The sequence below is a fragment of the Diuraphis noxia genome, unplaced genomic scaffold (genome assembly GCF_037042655.1).
Source record: "Diuraphis noxia isolate RWA-SAM2 unplaced genomic scaffold, SU_Dnox_SAM2 contig0002, whole genome shotgun sequence".
In the NCBI taxonomy this organism is placed as follows: Eukaryota; Metazoa; Arthropoda; class Insecta; order Hemiptera; family Aphididae; genus Diuraphis; species Diuraphis noxia.
The window spans coordinates 59,801,471-59,813,867 of NW_028301712.1; the positions used below are offsets into that span (position 1 = coordinate 59,801,471).

General features: G+C 31.8%; 1 protein-coding gene across 1 annotated transcript in view; it reads left to right on the plus strand.

Annotated features, from left to right (window-relative positions):
• The window catches only part of CenG1A (Centaurin gamma 1A), a 55,861-nt gene that overhangs the window by 13,627 nt on the left and 29,837 nt on the right, over positions 1–12,397 (plus strand). Inside the window, exon 2 of the mRNA XM_015509453.2 lies at positions 10,080–10,312. Within this exon, the coding sequence (XP_015364939.1) occupies positions 10,080–10,312 (233 nt within the window). The remainder of the gene's footprint in view (positions 1–10,079; positions 10,313–12,397) is intronic.

The window sequence follows — 12,397 nt, forward strand, 5'->3', positions numbered from 1 at the left end:
TACATATAAAATGCGAATCGTGTACTTTTACCAATACATATGATGGTTATTTGACCAATTTACACTCTTTAAGGATATTGAAAAGTATTATTAGCTTTTACCAACATTTTTTCTTAAATACTAAAATATTGTGTTAAACCCTTAATTTTTTTTTCATTCAAACTCAGACTACTATCAAATTTTTATTTCCAATCTATACTTACTCTCCAATCTAACTTATTTTTTTTTTTAACGAATTTTCCTTATCTAAAAATTTTCCGTTGGAGAAAAACTGCTCAAAATTCAATGTATTTGGGAAGTGATTATTTTAGTGCAATGATCTGACACAGCGTAAGTTATTTCAGAAGTAAAATTGTCAGATAATTTTAATACACCATGTCTAATGTCTATAAGCAATTTTAATAGGATTTTTGAATGCCTTTATTTAAAAAATAAAAATAAAAGTCTACTCATATTATAACGAAACAATTTCAATCGATTGCAATAATATTTCGGATTTCCTCTACCTCGCAATCTCATATCGCGTAGCATATAATATTTGTGTTATCATGCTTAGCGTATATATACGCATGTGAGACGTTGAAATTCTTCAAGATTTAAATAGAAATGACGCTATTATATATTAACTTAAACTTATACAAATATGTTGACATATGTATCGCCTATTCACCAAGATATTAGGCTACCCACTCGGATTTTTCTAAAGTTTATTATTAAAAATGATTATCGTATTGTCTTTAGATTTTTTTAATGTCTTTATTGTTACTGTTAATACCTTTATTTTTAAGTTATAGTAATAACTATTCTTACTCTTAAAAACTCCCTGGGTGTATTTTATTTATTGTAATATGCAATTTATGATTGTTGTTTTTGGGGGATAAATTACTGTTATAGTTTAGATGGGATATTTCTGAGATTTGAGTTTCATCAAGTTTTCAGCTGTGGTATATTACGCTGGCATTAAAATGTTAATATAGACGGGGAATGTATGTACACGGTATAAACTATAAATCAAAGGAAGTAATATCATCAGAGAACTGTAGTTGTTGTTTCTATCGCACCGAAGTAATTTGCAAATCAGAAAAACACAGGTATTAGGTATAATACGTGTGCGTATGATTAGAGGACCGGACGGTATTGAGTCACAACGCGATGTCTGTAGTCTGCATTTACCGATATGGCTTGACAATAGACATCGTTATGCAAATTTTAAACATAAAAAAATCTGCTAGATGACTCGATATAATATATGCGTGTGTATAGATCTGGTGGCGCCGTGCGCCGTCCCTGAAATAAAAAATAAATTTAAAACAACTAATTATTACAAGTGCAACACATAGTAAAATCGAGTCGTTACGTAATTTTAGTTTTTAAAATAAACTCTCTCTCTCTTTATTTCTCTATGTCTTTCTCTCAGTTATGACCTAGCGTGCATATACTTAAAAGTTTACTATTTGCGATTCACTTTATACACACTCGACCGGCGTCGCCCTTTACTCGCGTCGCTTAAATTGACACGCCCCGCGTACTCTCTTTTGTGCGTCTGAGTATATATTGTATATTGTAATGTTTTGTTTTTATATTTGACGAACAAAAGCCGAGAATAATATAACAGTCTGGATAGTCTTCATACATATTGTGTGTGTGTCGCCTCACTCCCTTATATGAGCGGGTAGTAGTTCGAATTGCGCGGTGACTCATCGCCTGCGGACTAAAAGCCAAATAATAATAATATGACTTTCGTTATATAAGTGTATGGCGTATATACAGAGCCTTTCAAATTTTACTTGAGAAAATCAGTGGAGACTGCGTATCATTATATTTATTATTACGTGCGAACTCTGTTTACTGTAATGTGCAAAAGCCTCCACCAAAACATTATGCAGCTTTTAAAGACCCTGTATAGTGTACATATATACGCAGCGGTGAAGCGCCCTCGAGGCATAAGGGATGTGTATGAAGTAAACACTCTGTATATGCATTATAAATTATAATTATATATTATACACTCGTGCCCTGTCGGTGCATTATTCCCCTATATACATACACCATCTCTCTCATCGAATTCGTGATTGATAAGACGGTTGTGGCAGAAATCATATATATTTATTTATATATTATTATATTATGCGAAGTATACTTTCCTATGAATGGTGAATTAATATTGACCGACACGATGATTTTTGATAATTTCACAACGGTTTACTTAAAAATGATAAACACAACAACTAATATTTTTTATTTTTTTTCATTTAAAGTTTGCACAATTATTACCGAGTGATTAAACCCATTCTTTCAGAGAGGCGAAATTACACTGGTGTTTTGCGGGCGAGAGAAAGCTACAAAGGCTACACTACTATTAGAAAATTAGCTCTCAGCGTGATAATTTTAAACCCCTCTTCCTACTGTTTCATTTCGTAATGAAACTGATTCCCAATTGACTTACATTGGCTTACAATCCCCTACTTTTTGATTCGCATTACGTAATGAAAGAATTAATTATTATACATATATTATATTATCACCTATAATAGGCTATTAACTAACATAAAATAAGTTGGTAAATATTAATTAGAAAGTTTTTTTAAAAAATATTTTTAATTTAGGATTCAACTTCTATGGTTATTACTTATTATCCTGACATGTAAAATGTTACATAGGTGTTACATATATATGTTGTTGTATTATGGATTCTGAACACCGTCCCCTCGTTTTATTATAAATTATTTTATCAATTGTATACATTTATACATTATTTATAGGTCAAACGACATCAAACAACTTACATAATATTTTTATTTTATTTTTAATGTATACCTATATACGCATCGCTGAATATGTCGTTAGGGTTGTACCTGCAGTTGTACTACGTGTCTATGTACTTATAAGGTCATTTAAAGTTGTTTTTTTTTTGCTTTAAAGCCCATTAATATGTATGAACTACATTATAGTTGGCCCGTAAGATATGCAAATATTAAAACTCCTTTAAATTATCGTTTGTCATAATATATTATGACACCGTTATTTAATAATATTATTACTTACATAATCTATTTGCGTGTTCAGTTAATTGAGTATAAATATACAATAAATTGATGTATTATATACTTGGATATGCTGTCTAATTATGTACGACCAAGTTTTAAGGCGTCAGCACATCACTGAAACACTCGCATAATAATTCGAATTTACAATAGTAGGTAATACAATACCTATTATTGTAAATTATGGTTTTGCGTTTTATCCATACGTGTCATCAATTTATCGTATTACGCGATTTTTTATTTTGTTTCTGTTCCTGCTAATAAATAATAATAGTTACAATACGATATTACGCCTACCTATGCACTTCCGCAGCTCATATCCGCCGGAATTTCGATCTAAACCTTAGCGGCGTTTGTCACGGCACGTCATAAATATAACACTTATTATACTATTGTAGATTTGTATAATTATATCGTCCTGGCCTACAGGTGGTGTAACTACATGTTATTTCATTAATTGCTATCATCGTGTGCCCACGATTATTGTTAGTATTGTTACTTTGATTCGTTTCCCGTCGTGGCCGGTAGACTGACGGAAATCCGATTTCACATTTTAATTAATGCACTATAATGATATATTGTAGTTGGTGTTTAATATGCCAAGTTTGTAAATTCTATGTAATTCGAGTACCTTTTTTTAAATTTAATTTGATTTCTCCAATTTTTTTTTTTTAATCACATTCACGAAACTCGAAAATTCTTGACTTTTACAACTAGTGTTTTTTTGTCTTTGTCACGATTCGGATACTTTCGGGAGTTTAATCGTTCATGTCGTATGTACTTGATAGTTTAGAGTTTAGATCACCGAAATGAGCGATGACTTATGATTTTAATGATTACGGGCATACAATAGTTGTTTTAACCATTATTAACGATAATCAATAATGGTCTCGGTGACGCCACTATTCAATATTCGCTACCATATCGGACGACAACTGACTTACTCGATAGTCAACTTAAATATACGTATGACGATTTATGTCTACCTATCGATCTAATTAGTATCTTTTATGGTAATTATGTATTTCGCTAAAACCTACATATGCACCTACTTATTTGTACCAACACGATTGTCGTTTATGTGTTCGGTGAGTGATTAACATTTTTCACCCTTAACATTGGAGGCGTTGCTTCCGGTTAGCAGGGCGAGCCTTTCTATAGCGTGTGTACGTAGGCACCTTTATATTATGTTTAGTACATTCGTCTAACGTTTCGCAAAAACCGCAATGGTTTCCGTCGTTAGTATATTTTGCGTATTAAAGTACGCCGCCCGACCTAGGGGCTTTGTAAGCGCATTCGCCCCACAATGAAACAGAATCCCTATATTATTATTGCCTATTATCGTCTATCCGCTTCTGTCATCCGATACGTGAATGATGTGTGTGGGAAAACATGACCTTGGACAATGGCGCGTGTTACGACATACCTTATACCCATTATTGTGTATTATATAAAAACAAACGATGTGTACCTATTCGTGATTTGGAAAACGCACATAAACAAGAAATGGTTTTATTTTATGCGTAGTAGTATAATAAGTAATAACAAATAATTTAATAAAATATAATAAATTGTGAGTAATTTTTCCCACATGTCAGATTTTGTCGCGCAAAGTGAGTTAATTTCCACAAACATATCACAAATGACAAATTATAGTCATTACTCACGCGCGGATATTCGGGTTTCAACTGCATTTGGAATAGAGCGAAGGAATTATGAAAACGAATAATGCGAATTTCAACCTTAAAAAATAAGTTACTTACTAAATTTTTCACGCCAAGAATAAATCATTAGATAATTTACGATTTCTGAACCATCAATAACTAATTGTGATATTTTGATTTTTCCCTCTCCCAAATATTCACGATAACATCACAGCCGTATCAATCATGTATCCTGCAGCTATCATTTAAATTTAGGTTCAATCTAACTTCTAGTATTAAATAATATTATGCATTTTTCCATAAAAAATCACTCTATATAATAATATACGTATTACATACCAACGCTAATATATATTTTGTTTTATTCTGATATATATTTATACTATTTACGACTATTTATAAACTATACACCTAATATACTAATATTATAATATATTTATATATATACTATACATACTCATTTAACACCCTCTTCTCTCTTACCCATTCTCAACGATGACTAAAAACCGTAGGCTAACCGAACCGTTTGCATATATATGTTTAATTTGTTAAGTCCTTTGTGTCTGCCAGGTGTATTATACTACCTATACGTGTTGTACAATATTGGCCTGCTGTTGACGACGAAAACGTTTTTATTTATTTTGGAATATCTTACTCGACCGCGGCTTAAAATAATAATATATACGTATGATATGGCGGGGACGCATGCGCAACAACATCGGTCGGTCGTTTTGTTTTTGTAGAACTCAACAATCACCTGCAGTACTGCACTTATCCCGTCAACTTTGGATTACAGTGATACCGGTAACGCGAGTGGATTATGAGCTACATAATGCTCTGTATACGGTTTGATAGAGTACTCTTTATTGTTATTATTGTATATAATTGTCCCGCCAGTCGCGTAATTCTATTATTCCTTCCGTGGTCGTACTTCAAAATAAAAAGACCGTTTATTTATTTTCCAAATCCTAACGCGGCTCGCGTGGGTTACCGTATGCTTGATACTAGAATATTACTCTAAGCGTATAATACTGTTGTCTATGTAGGACCTACGTGAGAGAGAGACAGAGAAGAGAAAGAGTGAGAGAGAAATCGTCGTTCACGTGCGGTTTGTGCGCCGCTGGAGGATTGGTCAGTGGGTAATAAAAAAGAAAAAAACGTTGGTGCGGAACCGGCATTACAACGATTTTTCGTAAAAGAAACCGGTTCTCTCTACACGCACACACACACACCTCACAAGCACACTCGTATATACTTAAATCTTCTACAAAATGTAATATCTATAAGTGTAGGTACACGTTTATAGTGGCGAGCGAGGCCGCTTTGATTATATAATGCGAGTCGCGACGTATTGTGTACAAACCGCGTGTCTCGTGTTCTCCCGTTTCGACGCACCCCGTCCAAGTCCAATCTGGGTAAGCACTACCCATAAATAAAGTGTGTGTGAGCGACGTCCCATGTCAGTTCGACATCGAGATAGATGTATAGGCGACGACCGAATGATTTTTTTCGGTTTTCCACCCTTATATTTTCCACATCCCGTAAACGTAAATAACGAAACTGTCTACTTACTAATTATTCGGATATAATAATGGTTACAATGTAGACTTTTTAAATTAAATATTTATATACAATCATATTATATTTGAACCGTAGTATTGTTTACAACACTACATATTTTGTAATTGCATTACCAGAGACAATTTTTTTCTTCTAAAAATGTATTTAATATTTCTTATTGATATATCATCTATATTTGCCCGTACTTTGGTCAAGCAATAAAAACATAAAATTGCATCGTGTTAAAAACACCTCACACCTACCATAAAAAAAAAAAAACTAATTCGCTTAAAAATGCTGTTAGCCTGCAGAGACCCAAAGTCGTACAGCACAATCCTCCGTATTTCCGTGTAATGTAATAACGCCCGTATATTTTCGTCTTATTCGTTTGCACAAAGATTTAATATAAGGACACCGTGTAAAGGAGAGCAACTTCGCGTTGCCGGATCTGGTCTGATACGTACCTATTCTGGGTAGTGAAAAGTTTATGCCCGATAAAGTTTTTGTCGCAAAAACGAGTTATATATAGCTATAATACAATACTGTAATAGGACGACGTCGATGGCACGTGCTCTCGCACATGCATATATACATAGTGTTATGTACATAGTGACAATTTATAACGTCATCGTCTTATTTATATACGTATATACTGTTTAGTTCGTGCTACAACATTTTTGTCATTTATTATTGTACTTGCAATATGATGCATTTTCTCGTAGATCAGTAGATGTACAACATCCTGCATTTTTCCAACTGTGTTTTAGTTTTATTCTAATTTTAAGAGTGCTTTCATGTTTAAATAAAATTTGTTTTTAACTCTTAATTAGGAAATCTAATAATACACACCCTTCCTAATGTGTAAAATATTTTTGTTTTCATCGTCGTAAATATGACAATTAATGAAAATTATACCTGTAATTTTTTTTCCTGAGTTGCTGGGGAATTTTTTTTTTTTTTTTTTTTTGGGGGGGGGGGGGTAGACCCCACTTAGCTCCTCCCAGCCCTCCCTTGACACTTATACGTATCATTAATATTTTTTTACGGTGCAGTCATGCGGTGGGTCAATAATAAATTATAATTGCTCAATAATCATAAATATAATTTATTTTATTCGATAATCGCGGTTTTCTGCATCCGCAGGTGCAAACACAATATGTGAGTATAATACATATTATTTAATATGCATACTAATATACTATTAACGTGCATCGTCATATATTATACCTACGTTATATTATATAAAAGTAGGTAGGTAGTATTCGTCGACCACCGTTAAACATGCAGTTAATTTATTCATGACAATTTGCCGGAAAACCGCTGCCACACTTCCGATGTCATCTGTTTTATCGGTTTGTCAACACGCTGCACACGAGGCTAACCCCCATGGTATACTTAGTATTGCCCAATATATTATATATAATATGCATATATTATGCGGGTAATTTTTTAAAATATATATTATTACGTAGTCGTTTTGACAGTTTTCCCTCTAATTTCTCAAATATTCTTAATCACCGATTAAACATGTATAAGTTCCTAATGTTACTTTTGTATTTATCGCCCGTTTATTCGCTTACTATGAAATTTAGCTTATATCTTTTTTATTATTATCTGTTAAGACGTTTATATATCGTTTGGTAAACTCCAGTTTATATAGGAATTATTGTCTTCGTCACTATACAGCTCCCTAGCTGATTACGGCTCATACTCATAAATATAATAATGATCAATTATTATTTTCATATCATGCTAAAAAAAATCACAAAAAATAAATAAAAGAGAAAGATGAAAATGTGTGAAGTAAAAATTAAAACCGGGACAGAAAATTTTTTAAGGCAATGGTATTTATAGAAATTATGTTTGTATTTTTTTTTCAATATATCGCTTATACTACCTTTTTGATTTAATTTTATGTAAAAATATTTTATCTAATTTTAAATTTGTAAATTAATTATATTGCGTTTTTTTCACTATCAATTATTACCTACCTGTTTCATTTACCCGCCAACATCAATCATCGTTTTAATTTCTTTCGCAACAAAATATTTTATTCGCAAATTTATCTATTTATTCAGTGTTTTTGTTCACCGAACCTAGCAAACACTCGTCATCAGTAGACCGGTTTTTTGTGCGAATTTTGTTGTTTTCGTATTTGAATATTTATTACATTTACTATGAATTATGATATAATATATCATCGTTTCATGGTATGTGAGGAAATATAATATTATTATAATACAATATATATTTATACGTTTTAAAATGTTATAGAAATCTAAACCTATTCTCTGCTGACGACGATTAACGAATAACAATTCATAATAATTAATTGCTGTCATCATTTTAATGTATAATAGCATGTATTAGTATGTTTTGAGTATTATAAACGGACAGACGGGTATTGTCGATGCACAATAAAAATATACGCCATTACTATTTGGATGACTAAAAAAAATAATTCAAGTGTGGCACATTGGTGAATTAAGATAAGGGGGCTTTAATAAATACCTATTTAATGATGTATTTTATAGTGTAGTATATTATTACAGCGTGACTTTTTATCGCCTGCATGGAGCCTTTGTATGGTTTTATAGTATTATCGCCGTATACATATTGATATAACATGAAAGTGTTTTCACATAAGAGAACACTAAGCTCTTGTATTTTTTTTTTATATACACATTAACTGCTCGACTCTTACGACATTTTTTCAGTTCGCCTGATGGTTTTTAAATACACTGCACATCGGAACATAATATTACTATAAAAAAAATATCGTAAGCGGTGAATCGTGTTTTCGTTGCTTAGAAACATGAATGATGGATGCACTCAAATTTTAATATATTGTGGTAGGTCCCACATTTGACGTGTGTAATGGAAACACGACAGGTGCGTGGCTAAAAAACTTAAAATGATCGATTGATTTCCAAAAATGACGTGACAGAAATATCATAATGGTCACTATTTTAAATATACGAGTAGGGCGGACATTTTTTGTTTGACGCTCCAGCGCAAGCTCACTCGTTTTCTAAAGGTTATAAAATATTAATTAATATACAAATGAAACCGCACAGGTAATAAACTCGATAAAAAATAAATAATGTTATGTCATTATTGTGATCGTATAAAATATTTTCAACACTAACCCACTTCAGTTTGTGATAATTTATTTCGATTGATTAAATTGAATTTATTTCCATTTCCTACACACAAGAATTGATTGTATTTTGATGGTAACATTACATTTAAAACTATTCGTTCTACAAAATACCGCTTTTTAGTTTTAATGATTTAATTTTATAACAGAGTTGTGTTGCTTAATGTCGACTTGAACACTTATGCAGTTAAATATGATATGAAAAATATTAAGTTATGTTGCAGCGTAGCGTACTGTCTCTTTTTTTGAATCACGCTATATTAAAAAAAAAAAACTTTATTTGTGACAAATTAACTATTGAACTAATAATATCGGATTAGGTCAACCATGAATAAGTTAATATATTATGAATGTTATGGTCTTAAAATGTATACAAATTATTATAATATACTCGTAATTAACGTGACTATACATGAGACTCAGTAGTAGCAATGGGAACCATTAAAAAATAATGAGCTCTGTTGTGTATAATGTAATCGATTTGTCGATATTTCACCAAATACGTTTATAAAATTATAATATATTTTAATATGCGCTGAATAATATGATATTTTACACTATATTATATGCGACATAATAGGTTTGAATATTTTACTAAAATAATACTAAACCTATACTAATTCCAATCTTCTATTTTTTTTATTTTCACAGATTCATTTGTAAACAGCCAAGAATGGACTTTGTCTCGATCAGTTCCGGACCTGCGCCTGGGTATTGTTGGTTCGCTATCATCCGGAAAATCAGCGCTGGTTCACAGGTATTTGACCGGATCGTACATGCAAGAAGAGAGTCCGGAAGGAGGTCGATTCAAGAAAGAAATATCCGTGGACGGTCACAGTCATCTGTTGTTGATCAGAGACGAGGGTGGTTCTCCAGAGTCACAGGTTAGTTTGCTATTTTGTATAGGTACTTGTTTTCATGATTAGACGACGGTTAGAGGTTGTAATGTATATCGTTACAGTGTTAAAACGGTGAACTAAAAGTATTTTTTTTTTTAACATATGATCGTAGGTAACAAAATCTTGATTATTATGTCGACTACATTTTTATGATAACCAGTTTTTTTCTTTTATTCTTGGACGTTTCTTATAATATAGATTTAGTATTGTATATATTTTACACAAAATATCTATAGTTTGCCTCCCTTAAAATTTTATCAATTTCTGCTAATGTACACTTGCATATTGGGCGTGTCCTCCCTGGGTATATTTTATCATTGTACAACATATTTTATAATATATATATCATGATGGTGGTCGTCTTGGCCTGGTCGTCGTCATTGTAATTTCGTGTCCAGGAATTTCGTTTACATACTGTAATAAAACAGTGGTATAATAGTCGTATACTATTATAATGTGTTTGTATATATTTACTATATGAACAACCCGAAAACGTTAATCTACTTTGCGGCGGCGGTGGCGTGTTCGCATCGGAAGTATAGTTGTTATTGCATGGAGTCAAGGGTAAATCCGGCTGCTCTTAAATTCGACGCAATCACGCAACGGTAATTCGACTGGCGGCTGCGATTTTCCTACGTGCGGAATTCTATCAACGTACATATATATGTATATTTAACAATTCATGGTGTGGAGATTAGTAAATCGAAAAACACGCTCGAACCTCACATCAGTTTAAAAAAAACCGATCTGTATACAGAAAAAAAATAGGTGTTTAAGGTAATGTCTTTAAGAAAAATAAATCATTTAATGAAACTTAACTGTGATTATTTTTGATTGGAATAAAATATTATTACTTAAAGTTTAAGGTTTGCAGGTCCGAAACAATTTTACTTTTTGTTTTAATCATACTTTATTATGAATTTCTGTCATTGTCATTGTTAAGTCGATTCCGGTGATAAAATTAAACGAAAAAAGTAGACAAAAAAATAATTAATAAGCAGTATACTATAATATTTATTAGATTTAATTACTATGAAAAATATGCTTCAAAGGGTTTGTTTTTTTAAAAACCCTCAATCATTAATTTACCTAATAATTTGCGTGATGGGAAAAGTTAAATTAATACTTTGTTTTTATCTATATATGTGTTGGCTATATATCTGCATAATATGTATTTTGCGCAAGAAACAAACAGTTCGTTGTCAAAAATAGATCAAATCAGTCGAAGTTTATGAATATATAAATATATATTATATATGGTCGTCGGTCGGCTTGAATGTGTATAGGTACTGCGGATTTGTTGATGCCACTATTTAGACCCGGCGGCAGTAATCCCAATAATTATTATTTTATTATTATTATCGCGTTTTTCCGTCTGGTCTGGGCGAATCATGCAATATTTCTCATCATATACCTTATTGTATCTCAACTTATAATACTTCGACATACCATCTATCGTGCTCGAATCCAGTCTCTGGGGATGAAACATCTGAACATTTTATAATATATTATACACATGATTATTATGTGATGTACCTATACACGAACGAATAATCTTCTTATGCTTGAAAACTTTCGGAACAAATTATTATTAACGGTCTTGGGATGTTGTGGATCGACCTTTTTCTTTTTAATAACGTGATATATTTTGAAATTTATATATTATGCACATGCTAATATTACGATGTTAATATATAGTCTTTTGTAAGTGAAATGGATTAGTTATATTCAGTTTCCGAATATTCCCGTAACGCGTTTGAATAATTACTTTTTATTGGTTGGCTAGGTATAATTATAAAAAAAATGCTGAGAAGTCGCTAAAAGCTCGATTTTCATTAATATTTCCTAATAAACTGAACAATTCAAATTCAGAATGTCCTACTACAAGATGTGAAAATTCAAATTTAAACTCCGTTAGTTTATAATGATAAAAGTTTCAAGACCGGATTCTAACAAAAACAAAATATGGTTTAAATCTGCCTCATGACAACTTCAGAAAGTGCAGACGCGTTGTGTATTAGTAATTTAGCCGCTTCCACTACCCTATATATTGTTCTCCGTAGAGTTATA